Source organism: Hippocampus guttulatus, chromosome 1 (genome assembly GCF_054856545.1).
Source record: "Hippocampus guttulatus isolate MCC_2025c chromosome 1, RoL_Hgut_1.0, whole genome shotgun sequence".
NCBI classification, from domain to species: domain Eukaryota; kingdom Metazoa; phylum Chordata; class Actinopteri; order Syngnathiformes; family Syngnathidae; genus Hippocampus; species Hippocampus guttulatus.
Window position 1 is genome coordinate 29,502,555 of NC_141261.1, and position 19,583 is coordinate 29,522,137.

General features: G+C 42.4%; 2 protein-coding genes across 14 annotated transcripts; one reads left to right on the forward strand and one right to left on the reverse strand.

Annotated features, from left to right (window-relative positions):
- Nucleotides 1-145: 145 nt before the first annotated feature.
- Nucleotides 146-10,135, reverse strand: ggt7 (gamma-glutamyltransferase 7). 3 transcript variants are annotated; one of them, XM_086124957.1, is made up of 17 exons: nt 9,987-10,124; nt 9,713-9,827; nt 8,679-8,945; nt 8,327-8,553; nt 8,072-8,223; nt 7,862-7,979; nt 7,713-7,780; nt 5,570-5,643; nt 5,296-5,489; nt 2,962-3,049; nt 2,740-2,867; nt 2,024-2,112; nt 1,786-1,938; nt 1,557-1,671; nt 1,101-1,238; nt 868-967; nt 146-655 (listed from the first exon to the last, which is right to left on the reverse strand). In XM_086124957.1, the coding sequence occupies exons 3-17, from the start codon at nt 8,896-8,898 to the stop codon at nt 486-488; spliced, it is 2,034 nt and encodes a 677-aa protein (XP_085981083.1). In that variant the 5' UTR covers nt 8,899-8,945; nt 9,713-9,827; nt 9,987-10,124; the 3' UTR covers nt 146-485. The 3 variants fall into 3 exon arrangements, with proteins under 3 accessions (XP_085981083.1, XP_085981101.1, XP_085981092.1); XM_086124975.1 differs by lacking the exon at nt 9,713-9,827 and having other exon boundaries at nt 9,987-10,135; XM_086124966.1 differs by lacking the exons at nt 9,713-9,827; nt 9,987-10,124 and adding an exon at nt 9,345-9,487.
- Nucleotides 9,558-16,130, forward strand: LOC147211285 (E3 SUMO-protein ligase ZBED1-like). Of its 11 annotated transcripts, none has more exons than XM_086125061.1 (7): nt 10,362-11,268; nt 11,594-12,437; nt 12,580-12,700; nt 12,805-12,908; nt 13,015-13,092; nt 13,922-14,068; nt 14,140-16,130. In XM_086125061.1, the coding sequence occupies exons 2-7, from the start codon at nt 12,378-12,380 to the stop codon at nt 14,410-14,412; spliced, it is 783 nt and encodes a 260-aa protein (XP_085981187.1). In that variant the 5' UTR covers nt 10,362-11,268; nt 11,594-12,377; the 3' UTR covers nt 14,413-16,130. The 11 variants fall into 11 exon arrangements, with proteins under 11 accessions (XP_085981132.1, XP_085981187.1, XP_085981178.1 ...); XM_086125052.1 differs by having other exon boundaries at nt 10,363-11,268; nt 12,805-12,944; XM_086125069.1 differs by having other exon boundaries at nt 10,756-11,268; nt 12,805-12,944; nt 13,953-14,068.
- The last annotated feature ends 3,453 nt before the right edge of the window (nt 16,131-19,583 follow it).

Below are 19,583 nucleotides of genomic sequence, written 5' to 3' on the forward strand. Positions count from 1 at the left end.
ACGATTCTGATTCTTAATACAGTATTAGCTTCAATTGCATTACAGGGAGGCAGACACTTTTGGAAAGGTACCAGGCAAGGGGGTGGGGGGGTCTTGTACAGCAGCAATGATGTATGTGCACAGAAGCCCAGGCAGTTTCAACGAATCCATGTCTGATTTCACATTTATTGTCCGCAGTCTGGTGTTTAACTGTAAATGATCATGACTGCCTGAATCGGAACAGATAAATAACATTTTCTATGTAGTATGTGCTTGGCAGACATTGGGAATGCATTGTTTGGAGAAGAACAGATTATATTCAATTGTGATAAGCAGGCCAACAACGATCTCTTGGACTACTGCATTAAAATGATCTATCCAAGCAACAGCTGCAAAATCATCTCAAACTGCACATTGGCGTGGCTTGATTTCACCCGGAATAGTCCATTGTCATTCCATTTATTTGATGTCCAAAATTAATAAGCAGCAGTGTTTGTGGACTATGGCTACGTCCTGGACATTGCAAGGGCTGAGGCATCAGCACTACGGGGGTCCGTCACTCCAACGATAAGGTCATTTGTTCTCCAGGTGCCTTCGACCAATGACAAAACATCTATCCTCTCAACCTTGTGGCCTTTGGCCAGCAGCAGCTCAACATCTTCATCTAGAAATTCAGCTGTAAGAGAGAATGGGGCATTGGACTTGGATGCAATCATCAATATTATAACATTTAATAACAAGTTTAAGAATTGATTATACAAATGAACAGGTTCTAAAATATGATATTGAAAAAAAAAAAGAAGAAAATTATTACAAAATGCATTGTGGAGAGTTTTCTCAAAGAGAATCCGCAGAATGTGCTTACAAAGGAGTAGAAAACAAACTTACAGTCCACCAGCAGTGTGTCTGGCTCCAGCTGTGGGTGGAATCTACCATACGCTAAACTGTCAGTCATGTTTTTGCGTGAGGACAAAACACTTAGCAGCACCTGTGACAGATAAGAAAACATCATTCCATGAATAAAGGCATGAACATACAAATATTATACATCTCCATCCTCCCAGGTGTAAAATACCACCCACTCATCGTCAAAATTCAGACTTGTTATGGAAGATAATCACCTGCGTGATGCCACTCAGAGCTTTCGCTCCGTTGGAGGATCCAACCGCAATGTATGTACCACACACCCCGTTGGATGGCCTCACTACAGTGGGCATCAGGAAGGACAATGGCCGCTTCCCAGGCTGGAGGTTGTTATGCTAATGACATCAACCATGTTTCAGAAGGGGACAAGAAATCGACATCCAACATTATAAAATAGGGTGCTGCCTTGAGATACGACCGATCCCATTTAGTTTTTTAGATGGAGGCCATCCTTCAGACATTTTTTTTGCTTTGACTTGAGAACTCAAACTTTTATTCTATGATGACCGAGTAAGCTACGTGTCAAGCATGTTGTGCTGGAACGCATTAACGACATTTCCATTAATTTCACTGAGAAATGATTTGCAATACGAGTGTGGGCACGGAACAAATTAAATTTGTATCCCAAGGCAGGACTAATAAGGCTTACTTACAGGGTTAGGTCTGGAATTGTGGGTTTTATTCGGCCAAGAGAAGGCCTTTATTTGGCTGTTCAAAAGGATCCCTGAAGGAGTCACCATCCGACTGCCAAACGGTTTATTTAGGGAACTAAAAATAAAAATATGGTATGAAATCATTTGCTTTTCAGTTCAGTCATAACAAAAAGAAATAAAAATGAAATAAATAAACAAACAAACAAACCAGAGTTGCATGAAAGCATACCTTACAACTGAGACTATGTGGTCATCCGGGCCCATAATCATGACCTGGGCAGCTGCAGCACCATCCTCCAAACTAAACGAGGGTGTGTAATGGCTGACTGGGAAGGCCTGAGAGTCGTTGATCATTTGGCGGAGCAAGGACCCCTGTACTTTGCTTAGAGATTGGACAGGGAAGGTCTCTATGAATGAGCCTGACAGAAACCACATATGAATGCAGAAGAGAGCAATGCATCGTGTACCTCAACATCTTGCTGACTGTCTCTGAGACTGAAGTGTCAAACATGGGGTCGCCTAGGCCACTTGCCAAGGCCAAAGCTATTTTCACCGACTGAAACAAAATAATAGATGAATTGTTGTAGAGTGGAACCTCGGATAGAAAATAGTGTCAAGTCCACTCAAAACGGCCCTTTGTTCAGCAGCTGTCAAAATCTGTTTGCCCCAACTGGCCACAGTGCGAGTGGTTGAATCGCAGATCGAGATTGGTCCATTTGTTTCCTGGTTGTGACGCTGTTGTCACAGCTATACAGTAGACCAAGGTAGGCTCACGTACGCACCTATGTGGTGGCCAGGATGGCGGGGGCAACTTTCTCATCAAGGTCAAAATATGGACAAATGCGGCAGCCATGTCAAAGAGGTAACTGTCCCATTAAAGGCAAAGGACAACATGGCTTACAACGTTAGCTTAGCATCAGCTGTTGTTGGCTGAAGCGAGTTTTCATCATTTAGTACATGCACGTATCTCGAACATGATATTTTCAGTACGCCATTCAGCTGCTTTTTTTGTCAAGCTCTTATCTATGGACAAACCTTTATATTACTTTACAATCATTCAGAAAAAAGAAAAAAAAAAAGGAAATTTAACCGGCCATTGGCTCTAATGGACATCCACCAATTCGTCAGCAAGGTTCCACTATACTGTACTATAAATAAGATTTAGTGAAAGGTTCAACACTACCTCTGCAGTCCAGTGATACGTGCTGCTCCTGGGCACCTCGTTGGTAATGTTGTAACCTTCGAGGATGTTGAGGGCTGTGATCAGGCCAATACCGGCGTGGGGTGCCGGAGTCACCATCACATGGTGTCCTTCAAAGACATCGGCAATAAAAAAACAATATGTCAGTTGCACTTATTGTTGCAAAAATAAATAAGGAAAATGGAGAATGAAACTGCTACTCACCTTGATAGTTGATGTGTGCTGGCTGCTCTAGGACTGTGCTGTAGTTACCAAAGTCATCTTCTGTGAGCACCCCACCGCTTGCTTGCACCTATACAAACGAGGACAACAGAGAAACACAATAGTCAAGGCCATTTCAGAGTCAGGCCACTGAATTCAATCTTGTCCGGTCCAAACAAAACACTAAAATTACCATTATTACAATTCAGAACATCTCAAACTTCAACTGTGCCTTGAAATACAAGTGAGCTTTTTGATATAGAAACTGTAATTTGTCTGATTTTTTCCCTGCTTTGATTTGTGAGCAATAATTTGAGAGACGAGTGATGTATGGTGGCAGCTAACTCAACAGACATCACTTCATAACAAGCAGTATGTTGGCTTCGTGACTAATTCTTCAAAAAAACGAGTCTTCCGCTCTCAGTTGAGGTTTACTGCCAAACTAAATGGAAAACTGAGAATTATACATTGGGTATTTTAAACATCCACATAATTGCACACACTTTTCCTTCAGATACTGCTACTGGTCACTTTAAAATGGTTCAATGAATTTCTGCACCAACTGTACAACTGTTATAGTATTGTATTCTACCACTGATCACTTTAGCTCTGCTTGATACTTTGCACATTGTCTCACAGTTGTCACTGGGTTGTACCACCACTCAACAGTTCACTTACATTACGGAATGTCCTTCCAGACTTAATTTTTCCATACTTATTTGTCATGTCCTTGTTTATCATGATACGAATGCAGCGTGTTATACCAGAGACAAATTCCTTGTGTGTTCTACTTACTTGGCCAATAAAGATGATTCTGAATCTGATTCCGATCATTTGTCTTTAAATCCACTAGCCTAATGCTAATATAATATGGTTACCACTAGAGGGGCGAACAAATAGCTTCTGTGTGGCGGTCATGTAAGGTTTTAAGGAACGGATTCTTGAACACAAACAATGCAACAACAGTGTAATAATACTCAGAAAACAGCAAATATTCCTCCAGATTATGGATTTACTTAAAGTAGAGGCGTAAAATTAATTTGTCTTCATTACTGTACTGCTTCAAACAAAGCGTGTGACGGAAAAGTGGTTAGGACTGCACGACTGTCCGTGTTTTACGTTATGTGTTGTGTTTATTATTTTACTTTATGTTAACTGTTTTGTTAAGCGCTTTGTTACAGCTGCCGCTGTTGTGAAAGCGCTATATAAATCAGCATGTATTGTATTGTATTATACTGCCACCCGACGGCCAAGTCATCACGAATTTTGACCAGGAGCAGCAATAAATTAATCATGACCCGCAAACTGTTCTTATTGTATTTTTTTTATCAAGTAAACATATTTTGAAGCGTATGTATGGAATAATAAACAATTTGAATCAGAAAATCTATTTCCGATTTGACAACCCAAATCAAATCGTTACATTTCAAAATCGTATCCTTGAATTGTGTAGCACCCCGTGTGTCGAGATATGTAGCGAATCGTGTTTTATTACAGATGTACACCAGATATAAAGCAGTTTGACATTGCTGATGACTGCTGGTTTCTTTGAATTTAATCAACTTGGATAGTTTGGGCTGTGGAATACTTTTACAAGTTGTCGCATATTAACAAACATGACAAAAGCTACAGCCGTACCATTTCAAATCGAATGGTAATTACACTGAAATGAATCATTCACATTTTAAAATCTTTACATCTTTGAATCGTATTGTACCCCATATGTATGGAGAATCGTATCGAATGTGGAGAGATGCACAACACTAGTACAGTGTAGTGGTATTTCCCTTATTAAAAAACACATAACATTACACTGTTGTTTTTAGCGGAAGCTTAAACGTATCGAAGGCATTGCCGATCATGGAAAGTGGAAAGTTGATTTGAAATACTAATGGTTTGAGTTACCCCTGACAAAACCAATGTATTGTTTTAGAGTTGATTTAATTGATAATTTTGAAATAGTGTGTACTATCAGACATTTATCCCCCAAAATGGCATTTTAATGAATTAAATACATTAATACATTTAAAAGTTTTTTTTTTAATATTGTCCCCCTCTTAGTCATATTTTAACAAAAAATAATTATTTGCCTTCAACATCTCAGGATGCTGGCCACCTCTGTTCAAAATCAGCAAAATTCCCGGATCATTCAATTGTTCCCTTGAAATCCAAATGCATAATAAAAATAATCTAATTCGTATTTTTGTGTTCTCTGAAAAGAATGAAAAATGACATATGCCATTATTTTAGGAGCGATATGTTAGGGCAGTATGAGTGCTCAGTGAGCGTGTGAAGAATTAATACATTCTTATATGCGAAGATTTGCGAATTCTTTACCATTGAAGCAATTTCCTGTGTCAGGTTTCCACTGTAGAACTCTGATATCCCTTTAACTGCAATAGCATCCAAGATTCTGGCCAAATCCAGCCGTCTGCTCAATAACCCAGAGAGTGGTGCCTGGCCATTAGGTAAGAAGAGATCCCGAAATGCATCCGAGACGTTCTGGTCCTTAACGTTTGCAAGAGCTTCAGCTAGGGATACGAAAAGATGGCAGGAATCATCAAATCTCATTTCCTCCAAGTGACGTACATGTCACATTAAAATTACCTACCAAACTCATGAGTGACATTAAATCCATTTCTGGCCACATCTGCTGCCATGGAAACCACGTTCTTCCACGGTATTCTGGCAAATTTATGACATGAAATACTGGCTTAGTTGAGAAAGGCTTTGAAACGAATCATGATTTGTCATCAGTACTCCTTTTGCAAACGGGCCCTTGGAATAGGATAGCAGTTCAGCGAGGTAGCTATATGGGTTTTTATGAACTACCGGTATTTATTTTTGTCTTATCAAATTAGTTGCATTAGTTACTGGGTCATTCCATGTCAAGTAATTCACCCTCCGCAGTGATACCACTTCAATTTGCTTGATTAATTTTTTTTATTGGTGCCTTATGATGTCAAATGAATGAACCCGAAGTTTAAATCTCCTAGCTCAAACGGTTTTCAGGTTATGGCCTGTCATAGTTTGAGTGCCACGCCCTTTTGGGGGATCCAGGTATTGCACATTAAATTTTGGGCCATATTTGGAGGCCCTCACCTCTTATTTTGAGGTAGGTAAAGACCAGTACATTGCTATATCTATGTATTCTGTCAATACCTGCACTTAAAAACAGCATTGGTGTACTTTTCTTATTTTTAGTGATATTGACCCTTTAAGAATGGCTATTTTTAATGACTCAAATACCTTTTTAGGACATTTTGGGGGTTCATATTGTGGAAATGTTTTGTGTTTGGCATTATATTTGGCAGTCAAACTTGGACAGGCCGTAACCTGAAAAGCATTTGGGCTTGGAGGCTCAAACTACTGATTCTTTCATTTGACATGATATGGCACCAATAGAAAAAACATTATGCAAACTGAAGAGATGTCATTGGGAGGCTCTGGAGATTTGTGTGAATTATCATGGATTGACCCTATTCTAAATGGTAGCACCTCCAGTAAAAGAAGTTTCTCTGCACTTAAGCAATTCAAAACACATACAAGAACTACCGGTAATTGAACACGGAGCCAGTTGAGCAGCCTAGGACTACAAATATTGAGTTAGGTCAAAGATGAGATGGAAACGTGTCGCATAATTTGGTACTCGCATGCAAACTGGAGACTGATCAATCAAGTCAAATCATGCAAGTTGTATTGAGGATGATTGAGCCAAATTGTGATGCTAAGTTCAGACCAAACACGAAATATCACAATGCCCCGCTTGTCTTGCATGTGTTTGTTCACCGGGGAACTACGTGGGGGTCACTTCAAGTGGGGAATAGGAGGAGTTTCTCTTTCTTCAACTGAATTAAAATAAATAAATGCATAAGTAAATTAATAAATAAAGTTTGAACATCACTGGGCGATCTGGTGACAGGTGGTTTGTTTACTTTGGTTGTTAAATGCTATCTTGGTTGACATTTGAACACCAGTAAACAAGTCAATACACTCACCCGATCACCAATTTTTCTCGCTTTCCATTTACCAAACCTGCTTCTTTTTGGCTCTATCCCAGTTGCTATTGTAAGCTGGCTGTGTTGTCTACCTCTTGGTCCCAGAGACCACAATAATTGTGTCCCACATTGTTTTTTATTTCACCAAGCTGTGTGTGCCTGTTTGTGCGTGTGCTGTCGCATATGACGTACTAAGTACATTCTCAACTAGTTGTCCGTGACATGAGAACAAGTTCACATTTGCAAACCCTGGCAAAATGGGCAAAGAAACAATTTTTTGCTTCAAATTACTTAATCTGCCCCACCTGGCATGCATTTGTGTCCGACCTCGTGAACTGCATTGACTATATTTGAAAATGCAACACGAGAAACAATCAACTCGCATTGGGTCTGACCGCAGCATAATGGTCCATCTATATCGCTGGGCTGACGTTATTAGATGCCATTCCTTGCGATTTGTTTTAGTTCTTTCTGCTTGTTAAGTTGACCTTCCCTGCGTCTTTCATATAAGACAGCGATGAAACGAGTACAATTAGTGTGGTTGGGCTCTTGTTTTCTATGATAAATAATAACATAGTATAATTTCTAGTTCTGCCTCTTCACAGTTCAGTAAATGAAGACCCGAGGCCATGATTTGAAGGAATACATTATGGAGAAGAATGTCGAAGTTGTGGTGCCAGTGTGCCACAGCACAAGGATTGAACCTCATCAAGGTGTTCAAGTGGAATTAAAAGGCTAAAATGTATTATTACACACCTGCCATAAAGTTGGTGTGCATGATGCATCCCTTTGAGCATTCCTGGTACTCCAACAAGCAGACCGGGCTGAAAGGCACATAAATCATGCAATTTGAAAATCCTAAAAGTATGACTTGCTTAACAGCTACATGGGATAAAATGCCTCACATTGAGATCAAGGTTTGTTTGGAGTAACCCGTCCCGAATGGCAGCCGGCGCTGTTTCTCTGAAGTCAATGACCCTTGTTTCATTTTTTCGAATATCATGCACCAGCATAACTCCACCCCTGAGTACATCAATAGACATATCGGTAAATACAGGCAAATGCAATAAAAATGTTTCCCCAATGCATACAGGATTTTTCCTTGGACAACTCACCCTCCTAAACCAGAGGTGTGAGGATGTACAATGCCCAAACAGAGGGCAGCAGTGATGGCAGCATCGACGCTGGACCCCTGCTTCCCCAAAACCTCAAACCCAAGGGATGTACACCGAGCCACATCTGTCACCACCGCTCCTTGGTGAAAGACCTAGCAAGAAAAAGCAGGCAGTGTGTGTGTGTAGCTTCACTCATCAGGCCAGAAATATTTCAGCAAATCACCCTTGTTGTAACATGCGAATGCCCACTCCCACCTGGGTGTCTCCAAAGTAGATCTGAATGATGAGCGCAATGGTGACCCCTGTGGCAAAGGTGAGACAGGCTGTTATGATGACACTCAGTCCATCCCGCTGGCAAGCACAATCTTGCGTAAAAGGGTCTTTGGTTGTCTCCCTCAAAGACACGGTATCGTGGTAAGCCAGGTCAGATGCTGAGGACGGGAGACGCTGAAGACGAGCAGACCTCAAAAATATGTCTGGGTCTGAAATGGAAAATATATAGAATAATTTACCACTACTTTTCTGAATTCCTCATGCATGCAACACGCAAAGAGTCTTTCGAGGACTTTTTTTTTTTTCGGAAACGCCATGTGACAGTATTACGGACCTGTCTCTTGTTCGCCGAGGACGTTGTCAACATCTTTACGAGATTTGTAGGCAATGTCCCCCTGCATCACTTCTTCCTCTGGCAGCCTGGGGAAGCTTGTGATGCTCATGTAGTCCACCGGAGAGTAGGCAGTGCCCAGCGTTGTCTCTGGAGTGGCATCTTTTGCCACCACAAATCCTTCAGGGTACTCTGTCACTCCTTCAGGTGATGGATTGTGCATGACTGCTCTTCTGGATCATGGGGGTCACACACCAAGCCTGTCCTCTCCTTAAATATAACATGTAAAGGACAAGACAGTCATGCTTCTGAGTCTGTGGTGAGTCCTTGATGAAGAACGTAGTGAATACACTTAATGCCCCCCTCTGTTGCTAACTTGGTGAATTTACATCAAATTGGGTGCCTGTGAAGAGTCTGACCTTCTAATGATCTTTGCTGAGAAATACGCGTTACTCTGATAATGGTGCATTTTGTGCAAACAGGAACCTGCAGAACATTAGATTTGCAGATCTGCTTACATTCAATTCCATATGAACTGCCTTACATTGGTTACTAGGCGATACTAGGCCTATCGCTTCACAACAAACCATCTCAAAACAAGAATGGGTTATTATAAGAAATTGAAGAGCACATACACATGTACCCGTGGTATTACGTTGCTAACATTACCTGTCGGGATGTTCCCTGCGCTGATTGCACAAGCTAGCAATTAGCTCGGGCAAATTCTATTCAATCACGGGACCGAAAATAAGACCAGCAAACTCCATTTAACGTAACTATCACGAGGAAATCGAAAATATTCCGAATGGGGTTATTTTCCGTGTTCAGGTGTCGCGGTCGTGTCGTTCTCAGTCACTAAAATTGCTAATGATCGTTTGATACGGTGGAATGTGGTTCAGTGGCGGCTGCCCAACCGGAACAACAAGGTCGGAAGAATACTTCAACCCTGGCCGATGTGGTCTTAGAATAACAGCCCGTGCGTCTCCACAAACAGGTATGCCAAAGAGGATGTCACTTGACAGTATCACCGCACTTACTTCCCACCACACCACAGGTACTGTACTGCTCAACGTAGCATCGTCTGTTGTATAAACAGTACCGCGATTGTTCCACGTCGTCCAGGTCCGAGGCCAAACAAGTTCAGCCAGCAACCTGGATGTAGAGTCTGAGCTCAGTGAGCTGATCACCTGCTCCAGTTACATCAGCATGTTGTCGTCGACGGAAATATCCACAATCTCCTCCCACGGAAGTACATATGATGCACTCACAATGGCGCAATCCCAAAATCCCACCACCCACACTTTTACTTACCCCTGTGCCCCGTTCCAGTCGAGTGTGTGTGTGTCCCACTCCAAAGTGCTCTGTCCAGCCATGCTATTTTTTGCGCTCTTACTCCGTTGTTCGACATTTCGGCTGAGCTATCAATGACAGCTCGCCCGCAGCAAAAACGATTTGACCAAAAATAGCGAAAAAATTGCGAGGTTCGGTGGAGTTCCTGTGTCCTTGAAAGGAAAAAAGAATAATCTCAAAGTGTTGATGTGGAATTATTTTATAGTCTCGTGTTTTAATCTCAAAGTGTTGATGTGGAATTATTTTATAGTCTCGTGTTTATACATACGGAACGTCAATCGATGTTTACAGGGCACTTACATATTTTGTCCAAGTGGAATTGCCGTAGTTAACGACTTTCTGCGCATGTGTAGCAGAAGGGGCTGCTAATAATGCAAACTGGATCAATAGCTGCCATCGCTTGGAAGTCCGAGTTTTTACTTTACCGTGGTTTTATTATAATTTAAGACGCAAAAATTGTCAAAACAGCAACCGATGCCGCTAAATTTAATGAAGCAGATCCAATAACGTTATTTTAAATCGACGAAAACCCACACAGGCAAGGGGAGAACATGCAAACTCCAAATAGGAAGGCCGGAGCCGGGATTGAACCTCTGTACTGTGAGGTCGATACGCCAACCACTTGCTACCGGGCCACCCGTTGTACTAAAACAATGTTAAAATATAGTAATCCCTCGTTTACAGTGGCAGTTCTGGGGGGGGGGCAACGGGGGGTGCCCCTGTAGCACTGACTCTGCCCCCCCCCCCCTCCTCCGAGCGTAGATGACGCAGTCTCGCCGAGTCGCCGACGCGAAAGGTGAAACCAAAATGCGTGGTTTAACATTCCAGTCGGACTCTTTAGTGCGCTGCACCATTCAAAAATGAGCGGGAAAATGAAAAGCAGTCCGCAGAGAAGGACATTACCACGACACGAGTGCTATTTTCGACACACCATTTATATTTTCGATGTAAAATCACAAAACGAAACAAGCCCCCAACAGTAGCATTATTAATTCTAATTCCTCTTCACTTAAACATTTAATGTTAAAAATGAAAAGAAAAACGGACATTACATCATATTTCTATATGAAAAAGAAACAAATTGATCCAGACACAGAGAGAGAGTCAGATGATGATGGTGGTGAGAGTTCTGAAGAGAAGCAAGTTGAAAGCACCAGAGAGGGAGAGTCAGAGGACACGGGATTCATTTATTTTCAGAGGGAGGACACATGCTGAAAAGAACATGATCCTGTTCTCTGTGTGTGTGTGTAATTTTTTTATTCTTCCTTTTTATTTAACAGGATCAATATATAAGACATTGCCTTTTAAAATGTGGATAATTATATGCATGTAAAACATCTAGCTTCAGTGTATTTGCAATTTTTGTCCCCGGTCAGGCTTGAGAATGTATTAATTAATATTTATTTAATACAATTAAAAAAATAATGAATACAATTAATAAATAGCATCAATCAATTCATTTTAGACAATTGTGTATGTCTGAGTGCCTCAGCAATGTAAGGTTAGTGAATATGCTGTGTCCATGCAGAACTTGTGTTTACATATATTTGGTTTGTCTTTGTCCACAGACATCAGTTGATGTAAAGAGGACCCGCCAAGGCAGCCAGACCTAAAACAGTTTCCCAGGACCCTGATGGGGGACAAGAGAAGGAGCTTCAAGGCAGGCTGGTACCATATCATCCCCTGGCTTGAATATTCTTGTCACATTACGCACGAAGCAGGAAAAGGGAACTGCTTCGTACGTAACAGAGAAAACGAAAATAAGTGGATCCCCGAAATAGCAGATACCGACAAGGACTTTATCAAAACTAATATTTATTATAAACAAAAATCCCGCATAATAAACAACAGAAAACGCTGGTCAAAGAACGAGAACCAGGAAATAAGGAACGCGACAACAGAAGACGCTGGTAAAAACGAGAACCAGGAAATATTAGTGATGGGTCCAGTGACACCGATGCGTTGACGCATGCGCCGGGCTCACAGAGCAAACCACGTGTCGGTGCATGTGCTGCTTCATTACGTCACGTGATTGATACGTAAACTGCACTGGCACAGTTTAGACTGCATCGGCTGCGTTGACACAGTCCAGGCTGCTAATTGACACGTGAACTGCACCGGTGCAGTTTAGACTGCATCGGCTGCTTGGCACAGTCCCGGCTGCGCCACTTAGTCCAGGGGGCGTCGACTCAGTGCAGAGGGCGTTGACGCAGCAAAAGCCCGCCGCACAGTGTTTATAAGGAAGTGCGTCTGGCGACACAATGCCACCTGCCGAAACAAGCCAGACCTCACTCACGCTCGCTTGTCGAAGTTCGTGGTACAGACTTCGTGTTCGTGCCTTCCTTGCCAATTATGGAGCAGAGACGCAAATCATCCACCGTGTGGGACCATTTTGATGTCCTGGAGAATAAGGTATTTATTTATTCAAATCGCCTTCTGTTGCCGAGTGCCACTCAGCGAGTGTCTCTCAGATTATTGACATGTGTTGTACCATTCTAATTCAAATATATTTCAAGGTAACTCTTAGTTACTTCTTATTCACATTTCATTGGAGGTGAAATGTCGAATTTGCCGGGTCGAATTGTCATACACCAACAGAAGCACCTCCACCATGCTGAGGCATTATCGGGCCAAGCATGAGAATGAAGTTCGCGATACACCCAGTATTACGCCAGGTATACAAACGTTCACTCATCTTTTCACGGTTGCTATGTTGATGATTAATTGGCAATGAGTAATTATTATTGGTTGACTCTCCACTCCATGTTTGACAATCAAGCTTCCAGGAAGCAGCTGCTCGATCAGGCACTGCTGAACTTCATTATCAAGGACTGCCAGCCCCTCAGCATTGTGGAGAGTGAAGGGTTCAAGCAGCTGATTCAGGTCCTTGAACCCTCATATGTTTTGCCGATGAGAAAGGTCTGTGTGAAAGTTCCATAATGTAGTAGATGAATCCCATATAATGTTTGCTTTTGGTTTTAATTTTCAGACCATCAAGAAAATGGTGGCCGACAAATATAAGGAGGAATGGGAAAAAGTGAAAATGGAAGTACAGCAAGCTGTGGCAGTGAGTATAACGACTGACATGTGGACCTCTGTGAACATGGAGGCCTACTTGGCACTCACTTGTCACTACATTAATGCAAATATGCAGTTGTGTTCATCAGTGTTGGGAGTACAATATTTTCCACAAAATCACACTGCTGACAATTTGGCCCAGGTCAAAAGGGGCATGATGGAGGACTGGGCCATAACCAACAAAGTAAAGTGTCTTGTGACTGACGCAGCACCGAACATGATCGCATCCACTAGACACCTCCAAATACGCCACTCAATTTGCATTGCGCATAGTCTTAATTTATTAGTTAGAAAATCATGCGATCAGGTCCCTGCGCTTACAGACATTAGGAACAAAGCTCGGCACATTGTTACATATTTCCGTTCAAGCACTACAGCCAAGGAGAAGCTTGCTCAGGTGCAGCAACAGATGGGACGTCCAACACTGAAACTTATCAATGAGTTGCCAACACGCTGGAACAGTACCTATGAAATGCTGTCAAGGCTGCATGGTGAGAGGGAACCAGTGTGGGTATCTCTGGCCTCCCTAAAGACAGATTTGGCTCCACTGACAGCTGATGAGTTCACCATCATAGGAGAAGCACTACTTGTGCTTTCTCCATTCCATCAAGCTACAGTGGAGTTGTCTGAAGAGAGGCAAGTTTCAGTTTCAAAGGTCATCCCGATGATGAAAATGCTTTATCATGCACTTGAGCGCCACGCTTCAACCCTGCACACACAGCCAGTCATACAACTCCACGAACACCTCAAGCGTCGAGTCACAGACACTGCTTCCAGTTTGGAGTCTATGAGTGTGTGAACCTTAGCAACACTTCTAGACCCCAGATTCAAATCACTTGGATTCCGCAGTTCCTCCAGGTGCACGGAGGCCATATCCAGACTGCGGTCTGAGTGCATGTGTGTCATCGGGTGCACAATCGAGGCCCAGCCTGGACCATCATCGCAGCCCTCTGCAACTACATCAGGCATGTTACTCATCATTATTAGTTTATTGGAAACTGTTCTAAATGCCAATTTGTTTGGTTTTGTTTTTTAGGTGGCCTGTGGAGTCATCTGGATGATGAGGTGGGGAGACTGGGAAGAGGTGGTGCAACAGCAAATGCAATATCTGAGGTCCAGCGATACCTGGCACAGGGGAATATTGCACGTGACCGGTACCCGCTGTTGTACTGGAAGGACCAACACACTTCTTTCCCAAACCTCTCCCACCTCGCAAAGGAGTTCCTTTGTACGCCAGCCTCATCCGTCCCTTGTGAGCGTGTGTTCTCCACAGCAGGGGAAATTGCTTGTAAAAGATGCAACAGGCTGAAATTTAAAACATTGGAGCATCTTATTTTTCTCAAAAATTTGTGAAGTCAAAGCCCACAAGCATCCTCATTCAAATGATTTTCACATTATTGGAACACATTGAATGTTGCAAAATGAATGCATGGATGTGAATATTGTATACACTTCATCATCAAATCGATGAATGACCTTATGAAAATTTCTTGGAACAGTAATAGATGCAAAACCATGCTGGAAGCTACATATAGATAATGTTAAAAGAAAAATATCCCAAACCATAGGGATCCTCCAAAAAACTAAGGATGTGCTGAATAAGAGATCCTTGTACACATACTTTTATTACTTCCATATTTGACCTATTATGGGGAAATGCCAGTAAAACACACTGTTTTAAAACTACAATACAAAGCAATCATAACAATCACTGGCTCCAAATAGACGGAACCCACGAATCCACTGTTTATCAAATTAAACCATGAAATCTCATGACTTGGTTGACTTCAAAATCGCCCAATTAATGTACAAAGCACACAATAACCTTTGCCAAAACATCCAGAAGCTTTTTGAAATTCGAGAAAGTTGTCATAATTTAAGGGGTACTAACCTATACAAAAAAATCCAAAACACGAACAAACATCAAGCAAAGGAGTGTATCTGTAATAGGTGTAAATCTGTGGAATAATTCTGAAACGGACCAGAAAATGAGTAACTCTCTTGCTGAGTTCAAAAATGAATTCGAGAGTAGTACAAGAAAACTACACAAATCAGAATTAAGCTGATAAATTCGATACACTCATGGAATATAGCAATACATCAGAAATACATTGATGAGATTATTTAATATATTAATGAAATGTAGCATCCATTATGAATATGAGAAAATCGACATATAAATGTGCTCCAATGAGTATGTACTGTATATACAAACCGAAAGTTGTAAAAATAGATAAGTACAGCATACATAAGGGTAAAAGCATTTGTTGATATGTAGACTTTCTTTTCTATTTTGAAAAATGATCAATTCATATATAAGAAGGGGTAGGACTCAATAGGTTTTTTACTTCTTTCTACTCCTTTGAACACATATTTGTGATGATGACTATTTTCTTTTCCTTTTTTATATCTTACCTTCACTTTTTGCCAATTTATTACCGAATTGTATATTTTATATGTTCAATAAACAAACAAATTTATCAGTCAGTTCAGTCTGTGGGTTGGCTGCAGGGATCTTGAAGGTCCAGCAGGTGGCAGTGGTCAGCGACACAGTATCAGCACAGTATCAACACAGTGTGTCAGTGTGTCGACACGCCTCATGAGGCCTCATGGACCCATCACTAGGAAATATGTTTAATTACGATTTCACGTATGTGCTTCTAATAATAATCCCCTTGGGAAGAAGAAAAGGTAACCAATAGCAAATAGTTATCGAACGATATTTATGAAACATGGGCAACAGCAGTGGCACGGCATGCAATACTCCGGCAATGAGTCGACCGCCGGAGCGCCTAGATATAGCAGGTGCAATCACTGACAAATAGGCAGCAGGTGTGCAGCCGGCAGAAATGAACGCGTGCCACCTGCTGCCGAATACGGAACATGACAATTCTCAACAGATGGACACGGCGTATTGTTACGCTTGCAGACATTTTAGCCCTCCTAATACTGTTTTTTTTTTCTCATCACTGTAATGTTATGACTACAATGCTTTCAAAGTTTGTTGAAATAAAAAGTCAAATAAGATTTTGAATCTGTCTTTTTAGCCCTGGGTTGAATGTGCCCCTCCATCAAAACCCCCTGGCCCCAGCCCGGCCCCCTCAGTGAAATTGATCTCGAACCGAACTGCTCATTTATCGCGGTTAATGGGGACCAAAACCACCCGCGAGAAACGAAAATCCGCGGAAGTAGAGACCATCCACCCATCCATTTTCCGAACCGCTTGATCCTCACTAGGGTCGCGGGGGGTGCTGGAGCCTATCCCAGCCGTCTCCGGGCAGTAGGCGGGGGACAACCTGAATCAGTTGCCAGCCAATCGCAGGGCACACAGAGACAAACAACCATCCACGCCCACACTCACACCTAGGGACAATTTAGAGCATCCAATCAGCCTGCCATGCAAGTTTTTGGAATGCGGGAGGAAACCGGAGCACCCGGAGAAAACCCACGCAGGCCCGGGGAGAACATGCAAACTCCACACAGGGAGGCCGGAGCTGGAATCGAACCCGGTACCTCTGCACTGTGAAGCCGACGTGCTAACCACTGGACTACCGGGCCGCGGAAGTAAAGACCAATTAACATTAAAAAAATTGCCACACATGAGACTTTGCGCTTGAGCAGAGCGCACTAACACACACACACACACACACAGGCCATCGATCCCTGGGCGTGCAGCAGACGTGTTTATGATTTGTCAATTAAGGTTGTTTAGACAATTAAGGATGGAGAGACCTGCTTTTGTTCTTATAAGTCTCTTTCTCTCTCTTTCTCTCAGCAACACACATACACTCACCTGCAGGCCCATGCGTGCATGCGCACACACGTGCCCCACTTGGACCTTCCACATTTCCAATTTAAAAAAAAATTTTTGGATGAATGTTTGAAAAAGGCGGCCCGGTAGTCCAGTGGTTAGCACGTCGGCTTCACAGTGCGGAGGTACCGGGTTCAATTCCAGCTCCGGCCTCCCTGTGTGGAGTTTGCATGTTCTCCCCGGGCCTGCGTGGGTTTTCTCCGGGTGCTCCGGTTTCCTCCCACATTCCAAAAACATGCATGGCAGGCTGATTGGACGCTCTAAATTGTCCCTAGGTGTGAGTGTGGGCGTGAATGGTTGTTCGTCTCTGTGTGCCCTGCGATTGGCTGGCAACTGATTCGGGGTGTCCCCCGCCTACTGCCCGAAGACGGCTGGGATAGGCTCCAGCACCCCCCGCGACCCTAGTGAGGATCAAGCGGTTCGGAAAATGGATGGATGGATGGATGGATGTTTGAAAAAATCCACGATGCACCAAAGCCGTGATAAACGAACCGCGAAATAGCGAGGGATCACTGTAATTTATCAGCAGTCAGGCAATGAGTTCACACAAGGAGAATGAAAATTGTCTCAGAATAGCACATTGAAGCATTCTGAAGTTGAGATAGAAAAGTTAGTTAACTCTGCATCAATGACTAAAATTACACCTGATTATAAAAAAATATATATGAAAAAAATAATTTTCATTATCCGGGAACCAGACAAGGTCAAGGGAACCAAGGTATCCAACCACATTACTTTCACGAAGATTTTATGTTAATATATATATATATAATATATGTATTTCAAAATAAATGGCCTCTGAAATCTGCAGTTTTTGCCTTTATATCTGAATTTTAAAAAAAACATTTTTTTGTTTTTCTTATCCTGCAACCAGACTACTTCTAAGGCACACGAGGCCATCCATGCTATCTAAATCTATCCATTCTATCGAAACTAATGAAAATACTCTCATTAAGGTCTGATGTTGCATTTCAAAATAAAATGTCTCTGAAATCTGCAATTTTGACTTTTACACACATAAAAAAAAAATTTAATATGAGGACAGCCCGGTGGTCAACTTGTTAGCACGTCCACCTCACAGTGCAGACGTGCAAGGTTTGATTTTGGCTCTGGCCTCTTTGTGTGGAGTTTGCATGCACCCAAGGTATCCAGACAAAATACGATTTCATTCAGATCTGATGATGCATGTCAAAATAAAAGGCCTGTGAAATATTCCATTTTGACCTTTACACCTGAAATGTAAAAATCATTAAAAATTCAAGAACCAGACTACATGTAGGGCACACTAGTCCACTCAAGGTACCCACCCAAAGTGACCTAGAAGTAAACTGGTTGCGGGATAACGAAAACTGAATTTTTAATGATTTAAAAAAAAAATCAAGTGTAAAGGTCACACTGGCATATTTCAGAGGCCTTTTATTTTGAAATGGAACATCAGATTTTAATGAAAGTACTTTGGTTGAAGACCTTAGGTGGCCCAGTGTGCCTGATCCTGGTTTTGTTGCAAGATAACAAAATCAGATTTTTTTATTCATTCATTTTCCGGTCTGCTTTATCCTCTCAAAGGTCGTGGCGGGTGCTGGAGCCTATCCCAGCTGTCTTCGGGAAGTAGGCGGGATACATCCTCAAGCGGTTGCCAGCGAATCGCAGGCTACCCATAGACGAACAACCATTTCCGTTTGCACTCACACCTAGGGACAATTCTGAGTGTTCAATCAGCCTGCCATGCATGTTTTCAGAATGTGGGAGGCAACCGGAGTACTGGGAGAAAACCCACGCACAGGGAGAACATGTAAACTCCACACAGGAAGGCCGGAGCCCGAATTGAACCCTGCACCTCTGCACTATGAGGTGGACGTGCTAACCAGTTGACCACCGTGCCGCCTCGTGAATAAACGTGCTCAAGAAATTTACAATTTGAGTCAATCATTTTCGTCCATCTGGATCTTTTTCTCTCGGTTAATTGTGATGAATGAACGAATGTTTCCAATGCTTTGCAATGGTGTGTTTTTTTTTTCTTATTTCACACCAAAGTTCAAGACTCCAAATTCCATCAGAGCAGTTAAGCATGGCACAAAGCGCACCCGTCATTTTGTCACATGAGGCTCAAAGCCTTTTTAAACAACGCCTGCAAGCTTTAAAGTGTACAGTTAGGCCCACTCCAATGTTCTGTCATAAAAACCGCTTGTTGTTTGGTAGGTGTTTTTTCATCTCCATTCTCACGCATGCGCAGAGGAGATCTGCAAGTGGCTTTTTGTCAAAGCGACCTTTTGATTGGAAAAACACTGTCAGTTTCTTGTGCCACGGTCTCCAGGTCTACTGAAATTCAGGCATCCGTCATTGGAGCCTGCAATGGAGTCAACTACTGCGTGTGAAACACAAGTTGCTTTGAATTACCGAGAAATGGCCGTGTATGACATCTTGCTATATATGCACCTGAAAACCTGCACAGTGGAAGAGGAGCGCCCTTGTCTCAAAGAGTACACCCTTTGGGCGCCAGCGACGACAGTGTCCTCCGGACCACCACCTGAGGCAGTTCCAGGTCTGTGACGATTGCTGTGTTTAACCGTCTGTGTCATGTATTAATATTAGGAGAAGCAAAACTGTTTTGTTTGATAGGATCCACGCAAGCATAGTTTCCACTGCACCACAGACGCTCACAAAGGTGC

Excerpts from the sequence above, each read along its gene's own strand:
- ggt7 (XM_086124975.1), bottom strand. The coding sequence starts at position 8,898 with ATGCACAATCCATCACCTGAAGGAGTGACAGAGTACCCTGAAGGATTT. Across the intron at positions 8,554-8,678 it reads CCTCGGCGAACAAGAGACAG|ACCCAGACATATTTTTGAGG; the intron begins GTCCGTAATACT and ends TTTCCATTTCAG. Across the intron at positions 8,224-8,326 it reads TCTACTTTGGAGACACCCAG|GTCTTTCACCAAGGAGCGGT; the intron begins GTGGGAGTGGGC and ends TTTTCTTGCTAG.
- LOC147211285 (XM_086125006.1), top strand. The coding sequence starts at position 12,378 with ATGGAGCAGAGACGCAAATCATCCACCGTGTGGGACCATTTTGATGTC. Across the intron at positions 12,438-12,579 it reads TTGATGTCCTGGAGAATAAG|GTGAAATGTCGAATTTGCCG; the intron begins GTATTTATTTAT and ends ATTTCATTGGAG. Across the intron at positions 12,701-12,804 it reads TACACCCAGTATTACGCCAG|CTTCCAGGAAGCAGCTGCTC; the intron begins GTATACAAACGT and ends TTGACAATCAAG.